This window comes from Labrus bergylta, chromosome 23 (assembly GCF_963930695.1).
Source record: "Labrus bergylta chromosome 23, fLabBer1.1, whole genome shotgun sequence".
Taxonomy (NCBI): domain Eukaryota; kingdom Metazoa; phylum Chordata; class Actinopteri; order Labriformes; family Labridae; genus Labrus; species Labrus bergylta.
Genome location: NC_089217.1, coordinates 7089986 through 7117350, shown reverse-complemented (window position 1 = coordinate 7117350; position 27365 = coordinate 7089986). Strand labels below are relative to the sequence as shown.

Sequence of the window (27365 nt, the reverse complement as noted above, 5' to 3'; positions counted from 1 at the left end):
TATGATGTCCTAGGAAAGAAAAAGAAAATTCAAACTCTAAAGAAACTCTAAATCAGGGAGCTGACTTTACTGACCCCGGTACTGGAAAGGAAATAAGAAACTTATTACAACTCAACTTCAAGAAAAGGTTATTGTTTTTCCTTTCCAAATACTTGTTCAAAGCAAAGTTTAAGGAGATATCAAGTATGTCTGTGGTTGATATGTTGAAATTAGTTTAAAAAATTAATCAAGAAGACTTCTGGAATATTACAGTTTGATGTAATGGTGAAGAAAAATGTGTCATTGTAGGACAGAATGGAAAAAGGTGACGTGTCCATCTTTAAGGAGGAATAACATTTTAAAGGGTTCATTTCCTCCTGCTGTGCACTGCACTCATGTGGTACTTATTAATTAGCGGTATCTTGGGATGCGTATCAGAAGTATCAACAGCCTTTTCCAATCTCAACCAAAGCCCAAGCAGCTCTTTGAACAGATAACACTCTGTACAGATAACACACACGATGAATCAGTATGAACCCATGGCAGGGAAAAGCACATCAGAATATTTTGAAGAATCAAAGACCGTTAAAGCAAAATGAAGTTCCTGTGCATTTTTTTTTTTTTTTTTTTTTTTTTTAACAATGATGTATTTGTCAGGAATTTAATCCTTTAGCTTCACACTGTGACACTGAAATTCAAGGAGACGTTTTGGTGCACATTATTACAGTGTTACAATTCACTTAGCAGAATTATCATTATCTTTCAGTAAATTATTTCAAACAAATCAAACATTCATTTCAGACAGTGCTAAAGGTTTTTTTTTTTTTTTTTAATGTCTGAGGTTACAGACAGTATTCAAATTCATTAGTGTGTGTGTTTGTGTGTGTGTGTGTTTGTGCGTGTTAGGTGGTGGGATAAGAAATAAATCAGTGAAAAACATATCCTAATAAACAAATACATTTCTTGTGTCTAAATTAAACACAGCAAATGAAAGTTTGAGGTAAAGTTTGGGCTGTCAAACCAGCTTCAGGCAGACTGCAGGATGCTTTTGTAGTAAGTAAATAGAGATGCAATAGTAAAAGTGTGTTTGTGCAGATTACTTACTTGTCTCTCTTTGCTGTTGTGTTTGCGTATTATTAAAATGTTTTATCTCCCTAGAGAGGAGAAAAATTGATTGTGACGTCTATTTGCTTACTGGAAGCATGTGTGAATGTTAGCACGTGTCTAATAGTGTGAGGCACAGAGTGTGTGCGTTAATTTCTCCTGGGACAGGATCAGGAGCAGTGCGGTTTGACCAGAGGGGCTCGAAGGGGCACCGGGGGGGGGGGGGGGGGACTTTCCATGCCCCGGTGGCTTCTCCCTGGGTCTGGATCAGGGATTTGGCGTCTCCAGTGCCAAACTTGGCCTGCCAGAGCTGGATTATTGTCAGACCAGGCTAGTCAGGACCAATTTATTAGATAAAACTTCTACTATCTTCTTCAACCAGATGAGACAAATCCAAGAAATTGTCTCAAGATGCTTCCTCCCACTAAAATGCCCCTTAGCTTATCAGGAAGATGATCATAAAATAACATATAAACATTCCAGCGACTCAGGAACTCAGGCAGATGTTGCTCATATTTTTTTTTTTGTTTTTATAAATGCAGCTTAATTTGAACAGTTTTTCTTTGAGCACTTGAATAATATTTGGGCGGCCTTAAATTAGCTTCTTGTCCTTGGAAACATCAAATCAAAGAACTATCGCATCAAAAAGGTGCATTTAATACATTGGTTGGCTTAGAGTTGTTATGACTGCTACTTTATCATCATGATTTATGCAAACTTATGTTTGATTGCATCTAGAAAACAAGTTTAATTGAATTTAGTTTTGCATCTGCATTATATAAATGTTCTGAATATGCAATAAGTAGCTTTATTAAGGCTATAGCAAAAGGCGTACTTAATTTCAAAATATATCATGAAAATAATGTGGAGTAGACACATACTGTCTCATTTACAAAACAATAATATACCCTTATTTCACATTGAAGATAACTTTAGAATTAAAGCGTGTAAGTAGATCTCAAGAAATGTTTGTAGATTGTGGAAAAGGTTGCAAGGAGAGCTGCAAAATAGTTACAATAAGCTCATACAAGACAACATTATATATACTGTATATATCTTTGCAATGCATTTTTATCAATCTGAAAATATAGTGATGCAAGACTTACAGAGACAAATATGAACATATAGATTCTATTTAATTGATTGTATACACAATACATGATGAGAATAAGATAGGGTTGTGTGTTCACATCATCACAGTTAAGAGACGAGGGAGCGTGAGAACAGCTGTGTGCACTATGGGGGAGAGAGAGAGAGAGAGAGAGAGAGAGAGAAATGGGGAGAAAGAAAGAAACATCAATGGTTGATGAATCCCACTTTTTTAAGAGAGAAACCGATAAAGAGAAGAAGAAGAAGGAGGAAAGAGTGACAGAACAAAGCAGAGAGATGTAGAGAAACAGATGGCGTTGCGGAGGGAAGTGTGAGAGGAGGAGGAGGAGGTGGTGGGAGATGGAGACATAGAAAGAGTGGGGAGGAAGAGTATAGAGAAGATATATTTAGAGGGGGGGGGGGTTTGAGCCTTGAAGCGAGAGGCATGACTCATCTTTTGCCAGCTGACAGAAGGATGGATGGAGGGAAGAGGGGAGGAGATGGACAGAGTCAGGGGGGGGGGCACAAGAAGAGAAATGGGGAGAGAAGGAATGAAGGAAAGGAAAAAGGAACAGAAGGAGGACAGAAAAAAAACAGAAATAAAACTCAAGGTCTTTCTATAGCCCCTCTCAGCTGCATCCAAGTCCCACTGCATTTTCCCCAGGGTGTGTGTGTGTGTGTGTGTGTGTGTGTGTGTGTGTGTGTGTGTGTGTGTGTGTGTGTGTGTGTGTGTGTGTGTGTGTGTGTGTGTGTGTGTGTGTGTGTGTGTGTGTGTGTGTGTGTAATGATACCAGCTGCATTTGGCAGTTCACTGCCGCACATGTGTGTGTGTGTGTGTGTGTGTGTGTGTGTGTGTTACTCTTACATATGTGTGTAGTTAAGAGCAAACAGACGCATATCTCGAGGAAGTGGAGCAGGTAGTTTGATCATCCCTCGGGCTCGCCGTCCCTGCATTTGCAGTTTTCGAGTTCTTTAGTTCTTACAAATGTGTCCATGAGTCTGCAGATTTTTGGCACGTGTTCCCTCGTCTGCTCAGCTCTGACTTACTTACGTTTTCAGAAGCGCGAGCGGTTTGTAAGATAAGAAGAGAGCCAACGGCAAAATGTGTTAATTGCTGTCACATGAAAAAGTATGAAATAAAAAAAAAGACAAACAGACTATATCTGCTCCAGACAAATAGCAGACCTTGAGCTGTCAATAAGCAACATGGATCAAGTGTTCAACACAGCGGTGCATTAGAATAGCACAACAGTCACATAGGCCAAAATTTAAATATATTCAGTACTTTTACTGGTGCATCTCCAAACACATTCTCCAAATGACATTCTTTCACTAAGGTGACATTTTTGATGCAGAACTTCAGGGCTGGTAAAGTGTGTACTGAAGTTGCAATTGACTGAAAATGCACTATTAGGAGAGAGCATCTCATGTGGAAAAAATACACCTTTCTCTGCTGACATCTTCAGAAAAACAAACCCATGGAATAGACAATAATTTGCCTGCATCCTCTAATGAATCTGCCCTAAAAAGGTGGCTGAAAAAGAGTAAATGTGCAGAAGCTGATAACGCCTAAATCTAGCTAAATGACTGACTATCTGGACAGACATTAGATACGGACTTCCCTGCCAGGTATCTCAAGTGCCATTCATCGTCTGTTTTCATATTCTGCCCTTATTTCTTCTGTTTTTAACTAGAGGCTGATACATTTTCAAGTGACAGTCATTTATAATAGTTATTTAGCATTTTTGGCCTGAGAAGCTTCCAGGGGATCAGCTCAGACCTGATCAGCAGGCTGCAGCTGCGTTCCCTGCAGGAGAGGGAAGGCTGCATTCGCTCTCTGTAACTCTGCCACTGTGGGCCATAAAAAAAAAATAAAAAAAAGTGAGGGAGGCTGCTGTTAATCCAGAGAGGAGCTGCTGACTTTCTCAGGCGTTGCTCCCTGTTGCACGGCTATTGCTCATATCCTCTGGGGACAAGTCCTCTCTCGCTCCCTCACTCGCTCCTTCACTCTCTCTGTGTATCCATTACTTGGACACTCCCTCTCTCTTTTACTCTCCCTTTGCTTCCACTCCCACCTCCTTTCTTTTCTTCATCTCACTTGCTCAAAGTTTTGTCTCTGTGCCCTCACCCGTCCCTCACTCCCTCCCCTGCTTCAGTTTCCCCCCCTCTCGTTCCCTGCAGAGATATGTGTGGCTGAACTGCTCCTCCTAGTGTTCAAACAGGCACAGCACACGCTACTTCAGAAAATACCCCCTGTTGCTGTTATTTACGGCATTCTTGAATTAAAACAATTCTTTAGCAGCATTTTACTATTGCTGCCGATCATAAGTGATGTTATTGTTTCACTGCTTTAAACACAATTAGGTAGAACATTCCCCTGGTTTCAATTATAGAAACTGACTATAGGATGCATTGATGGGTGGAAATTTGAAGTCGTGAAGAAGCAGAATAAGAATAAACTTGTATAGAACCACGATTAGAACTATTTAAATATTACCATACCAGATCCCTAAAATGATAGTACTCAGAATTAGAAAGGCTATTTGGTGGTTGGTGTTAAAATAAATCATTGTCTGTGTTTCATCAGAAGAGGGCGCTGTTGCCGTTGTATTCTCAGCATCTAAAGTGGCTCCAGTCAGACAAAGTGCATCAGAAAGCGAGTGAAAAAGCAAGAAAAAGAATCATCCTAATCAGAAATGTAATCATTTTTATTCCCCCAGTCGCTGAGTGATCGGTTGAACCAGTTGTAGCTCTGTTTTATATTCTAATGACCTCTCTGTTGTCTAATGTGTAGCTCATTGTTGTACTGTTGATTCACTCGCTCAACCTGACTTTGACCCAACACCCGCCCTCTGCAGAATATCAATCACATGTATATTGAAAGGCAGCCGGTTAGATCACTTCCCAGAGCTCTGTGTGAGTGCGTGCACGTGCGCGCGCGCGAGCAGGGGGGACTTTTAGGGCTCTCAGGAGATGAAAGGTGTGCGGGCCCCCTTCTGCTTAACATTATTGCGGGTCTATTATCATGCAGACGAGTGACATCCGACTTTACAAGACGAGAAACACCCACGGAAATCCGATAAAGACGAGTTTGAGGGGAATACTGATGAGAAGATTAAAAGTACCACGTGAAATAAACCTATAAGACTTGAAAAAGCGGAAACTGTCATCAGTGGTAATATGCATGACTCATCTGTTTTCTAATTGGAATAAAACAGATCCATTCTCTATTGCTGATTAAAATGTTCAGACACCTATAGGCAATTTAGAGCCTATGTTTTGCCTATGGATCGTTGAAAGCCGCATTGGTTATAAAATAGGGCATTTGAGAACTCTAAACTTTTCTTTATTGTCATTGTGTTCGCCTTTTTGTGGTTATGTGGTGTCTTTTGCACTCGTATTGTACCTAATACAAGCTACATTTATCAATTAACTAAATAAACAGGGATCCTGTTTCTCCAGGTATTTGGAGGGCCCCTCTTTGGTTTTGTTTTTAGAAGATGCATGAAAAACGAGCCTGTTACTCTCTGCAGGTTCACCGTCGTCCTTTGCTGGGTAATAAATTGAAGAAAGCTCGCTGCTACACGCCTTTTCTTTACCCCGGGACTCCTGACCGTCTGTCTGTCTGCGTGCCTGTCTGTGTGTTTGGTGCGTTTGGGTGGGAGGAGGTGGTGTTTTGCCTTTTTTTTTTTTCGCAGACCAAAGAAGTAGGGATTAGACGATTTTGAGGCATTCACCTTTTGGTCAAACAAATCATTCACTTGAGCTAATAAAAGGAATTTGACGCGCGTAAAGCTCATGGAACCCTGGTTTCTCTTCCTTTCACCTTCTGATCATTTGTATTTGAACTTTCTTCTTTAAAACATTCACTCTTTCAAAAATGTAAGAACTGAACGGAATGAATAATCAAATAAAGAAAATAAAGAAAGACAAACAAAACAATGTCCAAATGTAATTATGTTTTGTGTGTAAATTAACATTTCAAAGATTAGTGGTTAGCTAGAAACGATTAGTTATCCTGTAGTTTCTTAATCTTTAACTATAATCTTTTATGCAAAAATTCATTTTGCCCATTAGTTTTTATCCCAAAATGTTGAACGCAACATCACAGGTGCTTATGGTCGTGGGCCAGCAATGAGCGCTTTTGGTGGACCCTCTGCCACGCACATGCGCGCGCTATGTATGTATGTATGGGTAGAGAGGGGTGGGTTATGGGTTGGGGGGCTTTCTGAGGCGAAGTGGGGGTGAGAAGAGGAGGAGTATAGACTAAGAGAAAGAGGGAGATGTGGAGTGGTCGTAAGGGGATAGGAAAGGAAAGGAAGACTCGCTTTGCTGCTCAATTAGCGTTTTAATCTCCTTGTTAATCTTTCCCCAGGACAACAGCAGGATAACCCTTTCCAGATAGTTGCTTTGTTGTATTCATTTCTTTTTTGATGCAAGAGAAGAGAGACATCGCCTCGCGCATTGCGTAAAACCAAACCAAACCATTTTACGCACGAAGTCTTACCAGTAAACTGGATTCACTGTTGTATCAGCAGACTTGAGAGCTTCATAGAGAAAATGCGGCTGTAATTTTTTGTCCCTACATGCACGGCGAAACCAACTGAGGATTTGAAACTCTGGCCTTTTTGGTGGCTTTTTTCCAACTCGATTTTATGGCTGTTTTGTTTTTGTGTTTTTTAAAACAATAAACTGGAGAGGAGAGTGTGAAAGACAAGTGGTCCGAAAGTAAACAGTGTAGCAGAAGTGGTGCAAAACACACGTAAGCCCGTGTGTTGGGCTTGAACCTGCAACTAGCCTACTTTTTTTTTTTTTTGCGTCCAGTCCCAAAGACCCAGCAGCAGGACCGAGCTGGGCGCCGCCTGATTGTCTGCCCCATGTTTCCACAGCAGAGCACTTACACCGTCGGCTGTGCGGCGGCGAACATGGACATCAGGCCTTTCCGGAGAAGGAGAACCGGTGTGGTTCGACATCTGCTGCTGGCAGCCGCCTTCCTTGCCTGCAGCTCCCAACTGCTGCTAGTGGATGCCAACTCATGGTGGTGAGTCAATGAACGGTATCTGGTGGGGCACTGATTTTCTGCAAGATGTGATGGCTGATAAAAAGGGAATTATCTCAACTGAATGGCAGCAGAGATAACAACTTTTAAGAGAATTTCAAATTGAGTGTTTCATGGTATATCTCTTCAATTGCTGCATCATCCTATTGTATGCTAAACATGTTTTTGTTTAGCTGTTGATAAAATGAAGAAAAAAAAAATTGTAACCCAAGAATTCTAGTTGTCTTCCATATGTGTGTTTTTTGGGGGTGATGTTCCAGCCAGTGTGCTGGAGCCCAAACAGTGAGTGGAACAAATGTGAGGGCCCTGTCACAATATTTACCCTGGCTGAGCCCCAAATGGCACTGCATGGCTGCCTGCTGATGTGCTGATAGGACCCTTCAATTAACAAAACTTGTTCTCTGACTTACAAGATGCAATGCCATTTAAGTGAGAGCCAGAGTGCAAGTTATTTGGTGTGTACTTGGATTATTAACATTTACGATTTCTCTTTAGCCATGCACTCAACAAATCAAATGCAGCTTGAAGACAACAGACCTGCTGTGTAAACCATGCTAAGATTGTAGAAATGCATTGAGGCATGTGTTAATGCTAATAACACAGAACAGATACTCCTAAAGCTTTTCAGATTATAACTGTCTGATCTTTCTTTCTTGTTGGACTCCTTTGTCAGGCATGAAAGGAACCAGACCTTCTATTTTTCTGTTTGGTTACAGATTGCCATGTCATGTTTTCAAAGCAAATTTGACTCAAAGGGTTTAAATTAAAGTTCCTTTTAGGGCAGTTACAAGGGGAAAGACAGGAAAGACAACACAAGGAGTACGCTGGCACTGATGAACACCAGAGGAGTCCATGTATCTGCACTTTATAGGCCAGTTGTACTAATAAACTTGTGTCTGAACTTTGTCCTCTGCTTGGTAGCCTCCTCTCAGAGAGAGAGTTGTAGATCTCAGAAAACCCTGTCTGTGCCGTTTCTCTTAAAGCAGTACAGATAGATTGAGTTTATTGGTTTTAAATGTAGGTTCATTATGCTCTCTGTCTCTCAGGTCACTAGCTCTGACCCCAATCCAGCGGCCGGAGATGTACATCATCGGAGCTCAGCCTCTCTGCAGCCAGCTGTCTGGTCTCTCTCAGGTAACTTTATTTGTCTTATTCTAATATTAAAAGACTTCTCTTCCCAATTTCACAACATTATTTACATTAACAACATCAGTAATAGTAAAATAGGTCATGCATTTTATTCCTACAAGTGCCATTTTTTCACCCCTGATACAGAGGAAGTAGTCAAAGAAGGGGAATTTCCCCAAAGGGGACGTTTAAGTATCAAAACATAAACATGCTAATCTTTGCTAATCTCCCCCTGTGCTGCTGTTCACTCTGCAGGGCCAGAGGAAGCTGTGCCAGCTGTACCAGGACCACATGATCTACATCGGAGACGGAGCCAAGACTGGCATCAAGGAGTGCCAGTACCAGTTCAGACAGAGGAGGTGGAACTGCAGCACGGTGGACAACACGTCTGTGTTTGGACGGGTCATGCAGATTGGTGAGTTGACTTTAAGAAGTGAAGTGCAGGAAGAAAGATCTGCTGGTGTTATTCTGAAAGGCGGGTCAATTCATTTGAGAGTGATTGGTATCTCCACTCTACTGTTTGTAATTATTGCATTGTAATTAGTAAATGCTTTTCAGTCGTAGGACTATTACACACAAGCCACAAAGCGGTGATTTTATCAGACATGCAAAAGCCCAAAAGGGACTCTTAACATATCTTTGACAGCCGGGTCAAATTAGAGGCAAAGTGATGACAGCTGCATTTTGCTATCAGCTATTTTGAAATTTAAAACAAAGATGACAGAAAATATTTGCGACCAAAAAAAACAAAATCTAATCTAAAGTCTTTATGAAATGTTGGATTTAATAGGTGATAGACCTACTCATTAATGATCTTATTAGCGCTGTTATAATGATTTGTTTTAACACAGTAATTTAGCAGGTATACCTGAGTGTTGAATGTTTGACCAGCAGAAGGGTTCATTTGAGGTCAGACAGTCATAGGCTGGAATAACAATACGGTGTGCCACATATCATTGTTAAGACAGGAATATGAGTTGAACGGTAGGTTGGTAGAGACACTAGCAGGCCAAAGAGTAGACAGGTCATACAGCCTGAGGGTCAGGGCAAACACACACTGTGTTTTGGACCAAGTTGTGAAAGAGCCAGATGGTAAACGCTGTTTTAAAGGCACACCAATCCAAATTAAACAAATCATTACATTTTCTGTTTCTGGGGGCGCTTCCTGCTGATGACACTGTGCTCTCCATTTGTTTGTCTGTTTAAATACCTGCATTATGTATCAGGAGAGCCTAAGGCAAATTTTCAAGATGTATTCTATTCTATTCTACAACATATTATTCATTTAATAGCCCGTGCAAGAATTAAGACGTCTTTCAGGCTACTTATAAATGAATGGTATTTTTCCTGGAAGTTTTCTATTCTAGCCCACAACTGCAATAGTTATGGTCTAAGTGGTTTTAAAGTCCAACATTAAAGTTTTAATGTCCACAACATATTTATTGATACTAGTGGATTTCTAAGATCTAAAGGTTTACTGTAGATTTACCTTTATTTTATGTTGTAAAACATATAAAAACCAAAAATTGCTCAAAATATTTTAAGACATATTATTTGTAATATTTAAAAAATCCAGGCATCAGTTATAGTCTTAAGTTTAACATATAAAAGACAAAGATTTCCTTTGCCAAGAGCCTGTGATTGTAAATTCCTAATTTTGCTTGAAAGGTAAAGCCAGCTCACGCGTCGTTCCTCCTTTGCGCAGGCGCAGTGAGAGGGGTAACTTTAGACCAACACATGCAAGCAACGCAGTAAACAAGGCGCTCAAAAAGGAGACACTCATGAACAAAGCTCATCTTTAGGCGGTATTTTAGCAAATAACTACAAGTAGCTCAGATCCGGGATCAGTTTCATGTGCGTCTAATTCCCAGCAGGCGATGTGGGAAAGCTCTCATCAACAAGTAAGTGTCAAATCCGCTGCGGGCAGTCAGACGAGGTGTTTGCAGCTCCTCTCTGGCTGACTGTCTCTCTATTGACAGTCGGTCTATCTCCAGGTTTATACCGAGGTGTTAGTGGCTCCATTGTCTTGCGGCTCCTCTTTTGAAATGCGACGATGAGCTGACACGGAGCCGGCAGATCCGGACCCGCTATTTGAAGTCTGGGCTCCGCAGTCTCATAAAGCACTCGGACTCTTCTCTGTCTCTTTATCCTGCTGCATAATGTGAACGAGCATCCTGACTGACGGGGACTGTGCTCCTAAAAAAAAACCTGAAAGAGGAGATCACACGCCTCAAGTCTGTATGCATACCTGCCTGTCTGGCTGCCTGGCTGTGTTTATTCCCTACTATAGGCTGCAAACTACACTACTTTAGTAATGTGCTTATTGACTAGAGATAGACTACACATGTTGTATTGACATCATGTAATTGAACAGATGTGTGTACTTCAACAAATATTATATCATTTGATTATTTTTTTTTTTACATTTATGAGCAGATAAAAAATGATACAAAGCCTCACAGTTAGCCATTTCCATTTGTTGTGCCTGCCGCATGTTTTAAAGAGGCATAGGAAAACTAGATTAAAACAACAAAACAGCTTAAAAACTAAACAATATACCTGTAGATATGGTCAAACAATATTTTTTTTTTGTTGGCTGTCCACCAAAGCTGTTACGTGCGATAACAGAAATATTTAAGTTTAAAAAAATAAGTATTATTGATAAAGACTATTATCTAGAAGGTCATTAAAGGCATCAGGGATTATGGCTAACATCCATAAAGAACAAGAAATATCTAAAAGGTGGATTTTCACGTAATACAAAGCCTATCAGAGTGAGGCTGTATCTTTATTGATGTAGTCTTAGCTGGAAATACCTCAAGGCCCTTTGCTGTTCTCATGTAAATGTTCAGTCTCAGAGCACTTAACATCCTACCTGTCAGGCCGTCTTTTGTCTTTGTCCTCTTTTTTTTTTTTCCCCCCTCCTCTGAATGGTTTGTGTATTAATGCAGAGAATAGTCACACAGCTTGTGGTGTGTATTCTACAATGTAGGATGGTGCCACACAGTTAAAGTTAAAGTGCTTCCTCATCCCCTCCTACATAAGATCTGTTTCTTACTTTTAGTGCTTTGCAGATTTTGATTTATATGTCCAACAAAGATTTATTAAAACAACATGAAGCTGACAGACTTTTAAGTAAGTAGAAATACATGTCTCACAAAATGAAGTTAACATTGAACTGGAATGACCTCCACATTTTGGTTTTATTATCTGGAGATCCTGAAATCCCTCTTTAACGTACTGGTTGACTGGCCAGCGTTAGGACAGGTTCACCCTGAAGGGGGAAACTGATATGTTTACCTCATTAAATGCTGCATGCATATTATGGATGACTGAGCTGGTATTTAAAGTTGTTGAGTTTAACCAGGTACTGAGTCAAAGCCTAAAATCACATCTATTGTCCATTGTTGGGTCAAGTGGGTGTGGGGCTGTTTGCTATGTGTGTGTGTGTGTGTGTGTGTGTGTGAGTGTGCTGGGGGTGTGTGTTAACCTGAGCAGTTGGCCATGTTTCCTGTCAGTGAACACACATTTACTGCAGCCATTAATAAAATAAAAAAAAATACAATAATGACATAAAGCGTGTGCAGCAGTGCTCTATTCATGTTTAACTTTGCTGATTACCTGTTACAAGTTTGACCTGAAATAATCAAATGAAATCCCTCTCTCCTTCAGGCTCCAGGGAAACCGCCTTTACGTACTCCATCAGCGCCGCCGGGGTGGTCAACGCCATCAGCAGGGCGTGCCGCGAAGGAGAGCTCTCCACCTGCGGCTGCAGTCGGTCCGCTCGACCCCGCGACCTGCCGCGTGATTGGCTGTGGGGAGGCTGCGGTGACAACGTGCACTACGGCTACCGGTTCGCCCGAGAGTTTGTGGACGCCAGAGAGAGGGAGAAGAATTACCCGCGAGGCTCTGCTGAGCACGCTCGCACTCTGATGAACCTTCAGAACAACGAAGCAGGGAGACAGGTACAGTACACACAGACTGTGGTCTTAAACTTAGCCTTTAGAGTTAGAGTAATAAGAGTCAGTGTGTGTGTGTGTGTCTCCAGTCTTCTTAATATCTCAATGTGTGTGTATTTGTGCAAGCACTGCGTTTTCTATTTGAGGCGAGGTGGCCCCTGATTGCCCGGTCTGGCACTATTTGTGAGCGTGCGTGTAAGTTATTTATTGGGAGGTTCCAAATGGCATAACTGCTAACGCCCTTGGAGTCTGGCTAGGTTGCTAGGTCAGTGCACATTCCAGTGTTGTAACCCACACACACACACACATACACACACGCACATTGAAGGTCAAACACACATACACAATAGACAGTTGCATGCTTCACTAATTGATGAGATATCAGAATAAAAACAATGGATGGATGAATTATAGATGCATGGATCCAGTGTTCGAGGGTTTCTGAGATTTTTGGCCCTTCCTGTTTGCCATGAAGTCATTTTTAAGGTTACAAACATGAAATCTGAGCCAAAAGTGTGCAGAAATATTTTTTAATAGAACTGCACTTAAGAGTGCTTTGATAGACCTGCAGGTACAATGACACACAGAAGTAACCTGACACATGTACACACTGACACACATTACACACACGTGAGGTCATACACACATATAATTGAATGAATAATATGATTATATGACGAAATGCCCAAATGAGAACTTGCAAAATTGAGAGGGAAAAATACTGTTGGATACATTAATTACAGATTAATGATCGATATGTTGGTGTGCTGTTTGCTTTTTGTCCCTCTGCGGATGCCATACAGCCACAATAAGGAGCAGCCAGCTTGATAGTTGAGCTGAAGTTGTATGGAAATGCTATGTTCAAAATGCATTTCAAAGAAACTTTAAACTGGGCTGTATGTTATTTTACACACGCTCATATACACACTGACACACACACACACACACATGCATACACACCTTGCTTGTAAAAGGTCCATTTGCCCGTGCTGGTACACACTTGATTAGAAGAGTGTGTTTATCTTCAGAGGGGCTTTGTTCAAGCTGTTTGCGAGACAGAGACGCTGTGTGTGTGTGTCTGTGTGTGGATGTGTGTGTGTGTGTGTGTGTGTGTGTGTGTCCGTTTGATTTGTGTGAGAGACAGTGAGCCTGGTTCTGTGCATGTGTATCAGGGCTCAAAGGTCAGGGTCTGGAGAGGTTGTGTTTCTGCTGAGGGTCCCATTGGGGCTGTAGGAGAGAGTGTGAGAGAGGCAGATCTACAGCTTTTTTATTAACACACACACACACACACACACACACACACACACACACACACACACACACACACACACACACACACACACACACACACTGTCTTTCTGTAACTCACACTCTCTTTTGAATGACTTTTCCACCTCTCTCCTGTTTGATCCCGGCTTTTCTTTGTCGCCTGTCCATCCGAACGGAAGAGAGGAGAGGAGGGAGATGAAAAGGAGGAGAGCGAACTGGAGGAAGACGGTTCCTCTCGTCCTCTTTATCCCTTCTCCTCGCTTTCTCTCGCGGACACGCCGCTTCGTCCTAAGCAGGATTTGTCTCGCTTGGTTGCACGAGGCAAACCGCAGGGCTTTTGTGGAGGTGACAGGGGCGTGCCGCTCGCTGTTTGTGTGTGTGTGTGTGTGTGTGTGTGTGTGTGTGTGTGTGTGTGCTCAGCTTCATTTGACTTGTGTGTGAGGCAGATAATGTGGTCGTCTGTGTGTACAAGCGTCTGGAGACAGAGACGCAGGGTGAGGGATGGACCTCCGTCACAGTCCCGCAACTCTGAAAGACCTCCTCACACACACACACACACACACACACACACACACACACACACACACACACACACACACACACACACACACACACACACACACACACACAAACTTTTACACAAGAGTACACAGCCACCCAGGTTCAATGTCTCTGCCGAACACAAATCAAACGAGGCAGGGCTCATCACACAGACACCAACACATTCCCTCTTTAAAGACAGTAACAGGCCCCCTCTGCTCTGAACCGAGGGCAACTTTCACATTCATCACCGAGCGCTTTGTTAGTAAAAGCCAGAATCACCCATCTTCTTATATTACATGTAAATAGTGGTAGTTCTATTTGTTTTTATCGTGTTGTTGTTATTTCCACTCTTGAGTCCAATTCTGCAAGCATGAGGCTGTAGTCGTGTCCATTATCTGAGGATTTAAGCAATTTGCCTTAAAACCACAGCTCAGATACCTGCACAAAAAATGTTTCAGCTAAAAAAAAAAGGAAGAAACGTATGGTTAGAAAATAGAGCAGGGATATGCAGTAGATTTACAAGGGAAGACAAAAATAGTTTAGACAGTAAAGATGCAGTTTGAAATGATCGTCAAAGTTAGTTTCTCGACATCTGTAGGATCCACAGCTAAAAAACTGAAGCTGCTCTACCGGCCAAAAGTTAAACTAGGGTTGTATAAAGTAGGCAAACATCATATGAACTTTAAACAAGGGATATGTTAAAGTGTCAACACCAAGTTTTTAATTTTACCAGCAAGAACATCGAGCAGGAAAATGTGTCCCTTCACCTGGCTCTCTTTGGAAGGGACAAAGGGTGGGCTATTTTCTCTGTTTCTGCCTCATTCTACGACAAACCTCAATCAGACACACACACACACACACACACACACACACACACACACACACACACACACACACACACACACACACACACACACACACGGCTCCTAACCCCTAACCCTGACTGAGCAGCAGCTATTGTGCCTGACACAGAGACCGTGTCTCTGCCACGGATGACTAACCATGTGTGTATGTGTATGAGTGTGTAGTTTATTTGTGTGGGTTGTCACACACAGACCCACCAAATAGCTCGGTATGATGCTTGATGCACACACACACACACACACACACACACACACACACACACACACACACACACACACACACACACACACACACACACACACACACACATACCATTTGCAACACAATATAATGACAGGACTTTTTCACTCAAAATGTTCCCACATATTTTGACTCCCTCTTATACTTCAGCATGTTTGGGCCCATAATTAAAAACTGGTTGCGTGTCTTATGATCTGATAACCATGTTTCTTAACCTCCAATAAACCCCACAGTGGGTGATCTGTGTAAACACAGAGGCTCGTAAAACCACAAGGAGTCATAAAATTTAGCATTTCCTGCTGGTGTTGTCAAATGAAACTAATCCTTTAACTCCCATTAGTTCGTCGTCCGCTCTGAACAATTCAGAGTTGCAGAAAAATAATTGTTAAGAGTTTGACTTTTTTTGTCCTTTTAGTTTCAAACTTTTGTGAAATCAAGAAATGATTCTGAAACAAACCGCTCATAAAAAAAAAAGGCTTCTACCTTCACAAGATGTCATTGTCCCTGCTCTCCGTGTCTGTCGGAGGGGGTCACGGGGGTCGAGACACAGGATTGGAGGGTGCCGAGTGCTATGCCTGCTGGGTAGTAAAGGAGAGGATTGGGGAGCAGGAGGTGGGAGGTGGGGGGTCAGGGTTGTGTTTGGGATGCAGGGGTTAACAGAGGTGAGAAGGTAATTGAGATCAGGCCCGAGAGGAGACGGAGCGGTGGGTTTTTATTTATGTGAGGGGAACTTAGGAATCAGGGATAACTGACTCAGCGAGTACAGCGTGTTAATGTGAGGGAGTTTGTCTCAGTGGCTTTACAAACATATCACAATGCCCGATCAGTGACGTGAAATATAGTGTTCTTCATGTGTTTGTAGCTGAATGGGTGAAGTGCTCCCCCTAAAGGTCACCTCTGCAAGGACAATAAATCTTCTATCAACTGTTCTAATTTATCAAGCATACCCTTGTGATAAATAAGATGATGAAGTTTTGGACCAAGCCAGACATCCTGCAAACTCAAACTGCTCAGAAACATTGAAAATGTGTGAAGAGGCAGGGTCAGTTTGTCTTAATCAGCTTTTTGGGTATACTATCTTTAATGTTTTATCAGCTTTTGGACTGGAACAAGAAGTTCAGTTTTGAAACGATGGCAGGATTTCTCAGAGAAGTATTTTTTTGAATTCATGATTTAAAAAAAAAAACACCCATGCTCTCACCTACAATGCCTTAAATGGTGGCTCTTTTTCATTAAAACAAATCAAGATATGCTTGGAATATGGATTTATGCTGTGAAATCTATGAAAGGACACTTTTACTATTCCTACTGATTTTACAGCCTAAATAACCTGACGTCTTATTTAAACATATTCTTCAACATTAGTTCTTTTCTTTCTATATAGGAGATCTGTGGGAAACTGGATGTACAATATCTATAGCCATTTCCTCTGTTTATTAGAAACCCTTCCATTCTTAGTCTGTTTGTTTTAGTTTGGTGGAGTAGTACTAACAGCCGTGTCGTCATAAAAGAGCAAATGACTTTTCTTTGTTTTTCTTTGCTTTGTATTTTACCCTTTTGTTGGTCTATTTTACCGCATGTTTTAACTGGAGGGGGTCTTGCACCCGCACACATGGGTGACAGATAAAGTATAGAACTGGCACATGTGGATTGCTAGCCTACATGTGATGTCTCCTTCAGCAGTTATTCATTTGTTCTCGTTTTTTGTATCCGCAGTCTGAAAGAATTATGCTGAGTGTGACCGTTTCAATGCTAATCATTTGACGTGTTTTAATTCAGTTAAAGTGAAGCAGATCACATCAATACCACCAGTTTAAGGACACACTGCTTGGCGTGTTTTTTATCAATTAGAAAGAGACTTCATGAAAACAGTGCATCTAACTAAAGCTAGGGATAGCAGTTTCTAACTTGTAGCCTCGCAGTCTGCTTTGCTTGTTCTCTGTTGGCTTGTCAGTTTCTGTTGAAAATACTTTTTATGTGCCATAAAGTGTAAAAGTTCACTCATGTTGTAGTACAGATGTCAAAATAAGTCTGATTGTGTTACACACATTTGTGACCGAGTGTTTTATTGAATGTTTTAACATTTTGAAGCAGCATGAAGTGAAAGTATTAAAAATGTATGGATGTAAGAATTTCATCATCTGAATAACACTTTGTTTACCTAAAGGCAGTTTGCCTTTCACAATGACTCTTCAATACCTCCTGATACATTTAGTTGATGTGAGATGCGGTTACACATGTCTACCACGAGATGGCAGCAGAGTATTAATATAGTAGAGTTACAGCAAGAATTTGAAGTTTCTCACTGTAGAGTACTGCAGGGGTCTTGAATTGACAGCCTAGAGCTTAGATCCAATAAGCAAAACTATTTAATTAACTTGTTTTTTGTTTAACTAAAGTCTTATACTGAACATGATCATTTTTGAAGATGGAAAAAAATGATTTTTATTTAAAAATTGAGCGAGAACTAAAATGTCTCTTTATTATTATTTATTTGAAATTATACTGAAAGTGAAAAAGTAAGGGGAATTTATTGATAAAAACTGTGTTTCTCCCTCCAATGTTAGGAAAGCAATGAAAACCAGATAGTGAAATCCACCACATGTTTTTAAAACGTGGCTCTTTGCTCTCTCTCTCTCTCTCTCTCTTCCAGGCGGTGTACAACCTCGCAAATGTGGCGTGTAAGTGTCATGGTGTTTCAGGTTCCTGCAGTCTAAAGACCTGTTGGCTTCAGCTGGCTGACTTCAGACGTGTTGGAGAGTTCCTGAAGGAGAAGTATGACAGTGCGGCGGCCATGCGCATAGGACGCAAGGTATTATAGTCGTAGCATAGTGTCATAAACAGTGAGCACAATTATCTGAAATAATCCTGAATCTCACACTAAACAAACTCGCTCCACTTTCAGGGCAAGCTGGAGCAGTTGGACAAGCGCTTCAACACCCCGACCCCGGAGGACCTGGTGTACATCGACACCAGCCCGGACTACTGCCTCCGCAACGAGACCACCGGCTCGCTGGGCACGCTGGGTCGCCTCTGCAATAAAACTTCGGAGGGCATGGACGGCTGCGAGCTGATGTGCTGCGGCAGAGGATACGACCAGTTCAAGACCTACAAGCACGAGCGCTGCCACTGCAAGTTCCACTGGTGCTGCTACGTCAAGTGCAAGCGCTGCACAACGCTGGTGGACCAGTTTGTGTGTAAATAGCACGCTGACGGATGATGGACGGATGTAAGAGGATGAGAAAGACAGATTTGATGGATGATGGAGGAAGGAGCATTTTCAGCGGTTTGTTCAGGATAAGTTAAGACACATCAGCTTCATTTTCAGGCAGGTTTTCTTTTCTCCTCCATTGTTATTCAAATCTCCCGGCTTTTACTGATGAACGAGTCGATGGAAAACAATGAAGAGTGTCTATTCGCCCGTGCGTTTTGGACACCTCTGGGTCCAGATTCTCATCACTTCCTTTATTATAGCCTGATCAAAACCCTGAACGATGGATGGGATGGGAAAAAAAGAAAGGACAAAAAGATTGGACTTGGAAAAAAAGGAACAAATGGATCCTGAAAAAAGGACACATGCAATTAGTGTGAAAAAAAGATATGAGAGATGAAATAAATATATGAATAAATAATAAATAAACACACAGTGCTGATTGTAATTTAAAGAGACTCGAACAAACTGAAAGGCTCAGTTTGGACCCTTCAAAGTCATGTGCTGGGGGGGGGGGGGGGGGGGGAATCCTCACAAATCATCACAGTCCTTTTTGGAGATTGAAGCCATTCGAGCTCCAAGCGCTGAACTTTTGACCGCTTGACCCTGCAAGAGGAATCCTCGCATGTGTCAATAGTGCTGACGCTGCTCAAACATCGCGCAGAGACCACCAGAAATGCAGACTGGAACAGACGGATGAGCGCGAGCCGGGTGGGGAGGGGGGGGGAGATAGAAGAGAGAGGGAATCAAGATAAAAGGGAAACTGTAAAACAACCAAAATGAGACTGTGATTTTAAAATAAAATGCCAATTTCACAAATTACTGGAAAACTCAAGCATGGGGAAATTACAGCTGTGTAGAAATGTTAAAAAAAAAAAAAAAAAAATCCAGGATAAAACACTTAATCACTTAATGTTGGTGTGGGAATGGGCCAATACCCTACAGAACACTCTCTCCATTTGTCTCAGTGTAATTGCTCCTGTGATTTACAGCACCTGGGAGATGACAAGTGCGTCTGTTCCGCTTAATGAAGCTCGCCATTTTCAGGCCATCTTGACATTGTGCTGGCCGTTCAAACAAGCAGATCACATCAGTGGTCCAACTCCACGACCTTCATGTGACAGTGAAGTGAGCGAAGCCTGCATTAGTGAGATTAATGTGCCGTATCTGCCTTAATGAAGCCGCTCTGCAAGACACTGAGAGTGGACCTGCTCTTCTCATGTTACGCAACTTGTTAAGTCAACTCAAAGCCAGCATCTCAACATCTTATTAAACTGTCTTACCATGAATTTAGCAACTTGTATGCTCTTGGTTGAGGAATATCTCAAAGTGTATAATGTAGCACGACAAACATGAAGAGAACTGAGCATGCTGCGGTGAAGTCAGTATGAGAGTGTGGAGGGGGAAAAAAAGAACAGAAAGGACTGCAATTCATTTTGTGCTACTTTAAAAAAGGAAAAGTAGATCAAGAACAGAAGGTATATTTTATTATTGTTTTCATTCTCCTGTTTTTCTATGTTTTATACATGACTATTATTGTGTATTCTTTGATAAACTAGTCTACAACAACCGAGCTTTGTCCTGTTCTTGCTGCAGTGCTTTTGGAAAACCTGGACCAGGTCTTTGTCTTATAAAGAAGGTTTTGGAAAACGATGCTGCATTTGATGAAAAAGAAGTTTAATCGAATACGAGAAACTGAAGGAGAGCAGTCACAATCGCCGAAACAATCCCTTAAGTGCTTTATGAGTTAAGATATTTAGTCATAAATCAGAAGAAAAAAAACATGATAATAGTCATGTTGTTATTGTGACCATGCCTCAGACTTAACAAATCACCTGATACTAACACTGACCCACAGAAACTTCTACAAACAACAATTTCTTTATAGTTATTACCGGTTACATCAAAGAATGTTTCTGTTTTGATTAAGAGACAATCCAATGTAAATGCAAAATGGATTTGAGCTTGTAAAGTGCTTTTCTAGTCTTCTGACTACTCAAAGTTACCTTACACCGCAGGTCACACACTGATACCAGTGGTTTCTATGAAAGGTAACCTTCAGAGGTAACCAATCCATTTATACAACTTTGGGTGTCTTGCCCAAGTACACATCGGACATGTTGCTGCAGGAGCCTCCGACCTTCTGGTTGAGAGACGACCGAAAATTCTTCACCCCTTTACAGATGCTTGTAATTGAGGAAAAAAAATCAAATTTTGAGACACAATAGTTTGTGCACTGGTTTGTTAAAACTATTTGGCTTGTGTTGATTTTGGACAGAGCGGAACATTAATCTCCTTGTTTATGTTGTCCTGCCCACGTGAGGGGAGGATCTCACCCTTCTCTAATTAAAAGCCAAACGTAAAAAACTGTTTTGGCAACTTTCAGGTAAACACTTTTGTCTGTTACTGTACATGCCCGGTGGCAGCAGTGGCATCTATAAAATAACTTAGAGGAATGATCAGTATTCTTGCTGGTGGTCTGGCTTCCTCTTGGAGGTCACAGAGAGGCCCCAGTATTATTTTTCAGTCTGTTACATTACTAGCTAGAACTCCTCACAGGAGCTTCAAGAATATACAATGTATTTAATATAACAATAATATCCAAAGACTTAGCATTCATCCTGACATTTACATATAAATCCCCATCATTGCAGCACAGTTTATAACTTTATGCATTATAATAATTACAACAGTATCCAATTTGATTCATCTTGATCATAAAAGTATGAATGCACTAACAGGAGCGGATGATAAGAATGTTTTTCATGCTTAACAGAGCATTTTATACAGTTGAAGTATTGTTTTCTCACACAGAAAGTTATAATTACATAGCCTATATTAATGTTGTAAAGTGTGGTATTCATTCATCATTGTCATTTCCTCTTGTTGTCTTAAATCCTGTGTGCTCCCATGGACCAGCAGCTTTTAGCTCCTTCAGTTTGCATGTAAAACTACATCACCCACACTGGACTCTCTTGTGGGTTTCCCCCAATGGCACCAGCAGTCCAACGTCAGTTCTATAAAAAGATTCAGCAGCTTAACATCCTTTAACAACTTTTAGCACTTAAATGTTAAGCGGACAGTCACAGCCAAGCCCGTCGCTTCAGCGCCCTAACTAACAATCCTATTACTTTCAGCTCCTCAAAGCTAATTCAATTAGAACACTGACCAGAGCAGCAAGAACAGAATACAGCATGTACTGTGTATGTGTGTTTGTAAATCTTCCTCACCTGCTGATGCACGTCTGTGTGTCAGCGTCTCAAACTTTATTTCTCATCTGTGACGGCCCCTGCCTAGTGTGTATGTATGTGTTTCTGGACTGTATGTGCTCATGGACATATGCTTTCTTCAAGGTGCCAAGAAAGTGTCGTCATATCCTGCTGGATCTGGAGCACCAGGGCCCATTGCTCCACCCAGGATCCCAAGCCTCTCGCTCTCTCTCTCCCTCCCTCAGACAGACCGTCGCGTGCACATTTGTTGCTTTAGTTCTTTATGTCAGTGCACTCTTTAAAACCTCACACACACAAACAAACACACACACACACCACTGACTGATGACACAAATCAAACACACGTCAAAACTCTAATAATTGATCATTTATTTTCCTCATTTGCTCATAGATAATTATTTTATTTTGGTAACTTCTGAAGCCGGGTCTATGACACATTAAAAACGAAAACTGCTAATCATTCCTTTGAAGGTTATGTTTTTATTCCACACTGAAGGTTCATGAGTGTGTTACAGTGTGTGTGTGTGTGTATGTGTGTATTGCTGACAATTAGACAGCAATGCACAGTGTAACTGGTGGTTTCTTTAATCCTTATCACCTGACGTCCATCTGCTACTGTGATGCTCAAAAATTGGCTGAAAAAAAAAAAAAAAAGTCCAGGCTTTTTTCTTTTGTAAGCTAAACCTGCTTTTATGAAAATGTTTTGACTTTGTTTATCCTCAAAACAAGTTAACAAGTCAGTTTAATGCACTTTTTTCCAGTCCATGTTGTAGAAAAAGTGTAGATTTACTGTTTCAGAAGAAGCATTGGCTCTGATATTAGTGTTCTTTGCTGCCTGCACGTCAGTCTGTCTGCAGCTCTTGTGCCTTTAAGTCAATCTTGTACATTTTTCATCACTCCCAGGAACAAAAGCAATACCATTCAAGAATATTTCATTTTATTTATTTCTCTTTTTTTCTTAAAAGACTTAAAAAGACAAATTTAGAGGTTCTCTTTTCTTTTTCTTCATTTCACTCATGTCCCCGCAGGTGTTTGCCGACGTGGAGCTGTCCTGAAAGTTACACTTCATTATACGCTTTTCTCTTATCTTCCTCTCTACAGCTTTGACTCTGCACCTCCGTGGAGACGCCGCACATGTAGCTTCCAGGCTTTTTTAAAGGCCAAAAAGTATCCGTGAACATGCTTCTGCAGGTAAAGTCCCCTGGAACATCAGTACAGTGTTTTTAAAATATAGCTATAATGACACCTGAGCTGAGCCTCTGGTTTTTACCTGCAGGAACTTCAAGTGTTTGACTGTCAGCTGCCTAATTATGAAGTTAAACCTGCTGAGAGAGGCATACCTCCTCATTTTGCTGTCAGAATGCAATGTATCTTCTTTTTTTTTCATGTGTGTGATGTGTTTGGCACGGAGAAGGAAGATAATTCCTCCACAGCCTGTCCTCTTCATGTGTTGGTGCAGGACAGGAGGAATTGGAAGCTCTGGTTGTTGCTCCTTCTGTGTCCACTGGGGAAAAGAGCCAAGGCTGGAGGGCATTCTGGATGGAAAAACAGGCAACACTGAAGAAGAAAAAAAATATCTGCAAATAAATGAAGCCAAGATCTTTAGTTATTCAGAGAATGTTGTTACCCAATAAAGTTCGGTCTTAGTGTAAAAATCTGCAAAAAATAAATAAATAAAAATCTACTATAAAACAAACAGTATTTGTGTACTCTGCCTTAGACAAAGAAAGCTACTTTTGATCATTCTGCTAGCTGTAGCTTTAACTGCACACACAGCCAGAAGCAATGGGACAATGCACATGGTTTGATTATCCAGCAGCCGTTAAGACATCCGTAGGCGAACTCTCTGATCTGAATTAGCATAGGGGAAGCAAACATCCCTTTTTTCTCTGTCTCATACAAACACACACACAGCATACAGATGTACATTCATATTTTGACACTGTTTTCGAACGTTCTTTAAGTCTCTTTTTTGAGTCAAAAACAAACATTCAACCCCTGATGTGTTATCCCATTGATCCATGTGTTTCTACAAGCGAGATTTTTAAACAATGTACATTTTAAAGGGTGCAGTGCATTGACTTACACACAATGAATAGCATAATGTACAAGGTGCTCTGCCCTACTGATCACTAAATACACCTGTGATCCAGGTTTCCATGACCTGTGATTGAGGGAATGAGGTGTGCTGGGTGTGAAACATCTTGTAATCTTCTTTCTGTCACGCACCCTGTGTGTGCATGCATGTGTGTGTGGTTGTGCAGTGCGTGTGTGTGGTTGTGTATTCGATTGGGGGTGTTTGCGACCATATGTGAGGCCAGTTGTATTTATACTTTTATAGAAAACAAATACATTTGTAATATACAGTGTTTTTATTAGCTATTTTAATTCTGTGACCAAAAAGTGGCCGCAGTGGAAAGAACAAAACCTATTTACTTAGTTTAATGTAAGGTGTGGTTCACCTGTTGTGACATGTGGATGCCCAGCAACACACAATCTCTTCAACACACAACACAACACACAAACTAATGGAAATATGCTTTTAATTCGGACAAGAATATGTAAATTGATAATGACTTGAAATTACTTTTTTATTATTTTTTATTTCATATTTTATGGACTTTGTAATCAATTAAAAAACTTTTTTTAACTTTACTCATTTGGTGTATCTCTTTAGTAAGACGAGAATCAACGGTTAACAGGGTTGATTTGATCTTTAGCCAAGTCTTAAATAATCTCCACAGATCTTAAGAAGCCAAGTATGTTCTGTTGCTCCAGTTGGTACAGAGGCAAAAGATTATCTTTAAGGACATGTCGGCTAATTCAGGAGGGGCCCTCACAAAAGTTTTCACATGCTCTCAGACAGAGCAACAAAAGGAATATTAAGAGGCCGGATTAGAAATGAGAGCATGGTGCAATCAGAAATCAAGGTTATGCAAACAAACGGCCACCTGCAGTGCATGAGGCCACTGCTGTGATTTCACAGGAGGGCTGTCAACCATACATCTCTGATGAAATCAGGTCATCTGCTTAAACATGGAATGAGACCAAAAACACAGCCTCAGAGTCACTACACTTCCTAAATTAAAATAAAGATGAGAAAGCACATTTTATATCTGACAAATAAGAATGACAAAACATTGCTAAGCTGTTTCCTATGGCTACACTTTTATTTAGCGTGGGCTTTTTTTTCTAGTTAAAAAAATAAATCACATTATGTCCCTGTGAGTTCGCACAAAAGTCTAGAAACATATCATTTAAATTGAGAACTGAGATGTTGGACTTTGTCTTCTGACAGACGGGCAGAGGGAGACGAACTCTATGTCAGCAAACCGGTTCTCATGATTAGATGGGGGGGGGACTCGGCCCTAGAACAAAAAACTGAAACATCTCAGTAAAAGAAGACTTATATCAAGTACACCTTTAAGTTCAAAAGTTAGGCGAGCTGTTTCATGGAAAACTGAAAATACAGTTAACAGCTTTGTTTTGAAAATATGACTAATCCAACTTCCAGCCTCATCTTTGTGATAACATATCTAGTTTAGTTCAACTTAGTTCAAGATATCTCTTCATAAACTGGAGTACAGTTAAGCCAAACACTACACTTTTATTGTGAGAAATAAATATCACTCGTATCACTGGTATCAATCATGAAAGATATGGTTAGATGAACCATTTATCGTGGCGAACACACAATAGGTCAAAGTACAGAGGGATGTCATTCACATTAGCACAGCAATTGCATCAAGGTTTCAACATTTTTAGAGTCTTTCATGGTATTTCTCAGGTCCCTCTCTTGAAAACAAACAAAAAAAAAGGCTTCTGTTGAAAAAGTGGTTGAACTTGTTAACTTGGAAGTTTGTGAAACTCATCAGCCAGACCAGCATTAAAAAACTGCATGAACTGCAGTACTGTGTGTACTGTAACATACCCGCTGCCAGAGCCTTGCATCACAACAAATCCATTTGAACAGTCATGCAATCAGAGTCAGACACAATTGCAGCACAGCAGGGTGTATGTGTGTGTGTGTTTGTGTGAGCTGGTGATCCAATTGTGGGGTGGATCTCATTGTGAATTGTCATTTTCTGTTACCAACCTGCATGCTTCCAGCTCATAGTGGTGCTGTTCTGTCACACACCATCTGCATCTGTTTTAATTGTACTGGAGAGTTACTCCACGTGACTAAGATTAATGACCTGCCTGAACATTACACTATAAACCCTTTTCACACATATATTATATATACTGAGTTTATTCTTTTTTGGAAGGCATTGCATTTCTAAGTTAAAGTCTATAACCATGAGGAAACAAAGACATCAAGTGGGCTAATCAATCATCAGAAAATTAACATTTTTGTGTCTTTATTTTGTAATTCCCCCCCTGCCATTTTAGGATCAATCAAACTTTATTTATATAGCACCTTTCAGACAAATTAAATTGCAGTTCAAAGTGCTTAACAAGAGTGCAGAAAAGTTATTGACGAAAAGTAGTTTATAAAATCATTGATAAAAAGACAATACAGTAATGTTAAGATTTGAATTGATATAAAACACTATATAAAAGCCAGACTGAATAAATGAGTTTTAAGACTGCGTTTAAAAATCTTGATATTCTGGGCTCCTCAGAATAAAGATAAGATAAAGAACTGATCAATCTTAAAAAATACTCAATGGACTAATTGACAAGGAAAATAGTTGCAGCATAAAAATGTGTGTAGTGTTTATTATTTAAAGTGTTCTCCTAGTTTGTAAAGCATAGGACATGACGTAGGCTACTTGATCTTTAAATCTTTGAATGACCAAGCAGTTAAAAGTTGCTCAACTTCCACATGGCAGCGACCTGCTAAACACGTTTCTGTGTGGAAAAAAACACCCTGGCTATGCAACTAAGATTGGCAAAGCTCCTGTCATATTCACAACACATGAAATGCACTTGTTGCAGATCTGAAATGTTTCTTAAATCGCAACATTTATTACCATTTCGTTTGATTTTTGTTTTTAAGAATTTACAAAAGTACTCAAAAAACTACAACAACGTTGCTGAATCTCCAGAAACTGTATTCCAATTCCGGATCATCAGTGATTAGTCAACTTGAAAATTAACATTTTTAGCATGTAGGCTAGTAAACTATTAGTTTAAAGACAAAATTGTGTCTTTATTTTGTAATTCCCCCTCCTGCCATTTTAAGATAAATAACTGATCAATCTTAAAAAATACTCAATGGAGTCAATGACAAGGAAAATAGTTGCAGAATAAAAATGTGTGTAATGTTTATTATGTAGTGTTCTCCTAGTTTGTAGAGCATAAACTAGGCTACTTGATCTTTAAATGACCAAGAAGTTAAAAGTTGCTCAACTTCCACATGGCAGCGACCTGCTAAACACGTTTCTGTGTGGAAAAAAACACCTAACAGATTGGCAAAACTCCTTTCATATTCACAACACATTGAAATGTACTTGTTGCAGATCTGAAATGTTGCTTAAATCGCAACATTTATTACCATTTTTTTTTTTTTTTTAGAATTTCACAAAAGTACTTTGAAAACAAAAACTACAACAACGTCGCTGAATCCCGAGAAAACTGTACTACCAATTCCAGATCGTCAGCGATTGGTCGTTGTGTTCTTCATTGCGCATTCTGATTGGTTATAAGGCGCTCATGCGAGCTACGTCACGCACTTGCCTTGCCTC

At 40.6% G+C, this 27365-nt stretch overlaps 1 protein-coding gene across 5 annotated transcripts in view; it reads left to right on the top strand.

Annotated features, from left to right (window-relative positions):
- The window catches only part of wnt5b (wingless-type MMTV integration site family, member 5b), a 74697-nt gene extending 54681 nt beyond the window's left edge, over positions 1–20016 (top strand). For 2 of the 5 annotated variants that reach the window (XM_065951123.1, XM_065951122.1), the window contains 6 exons: positions 7065–7213; positions 8278–8365; positions 8615–8774; positions 12032–12324; positions 17888–18046; positions 18140–20016. In XM_065951123.1, the coding sequence (XP_065807195.1) occupies positions 7098–7213; positions 8278–8365; positions 8615–8774; positions 12032–12324; positions 17888–18046; positions 18140–18439 (1116 nt within the window). In that variant the 5' untranslated portion in view covers positions 7065–7097 and the 3' untranslated portion in view covers positions 18440–20016. Of the gene's footprint in view, positions 1–6996; positions 7214–8277; positions 8366–8614; positions 8775–12031; positions 12325–17887; positions 18047–18139 lie in introns of all 5 variants that reach the window. The other 3 variants (XM_020652724.3, XM_020652716.3, XM_029280829.2) reach the window with 2 other exon arrangements.
- The last annotated feature ends 7349 nt before the right edge of the window (positions 20017–27365 follow it).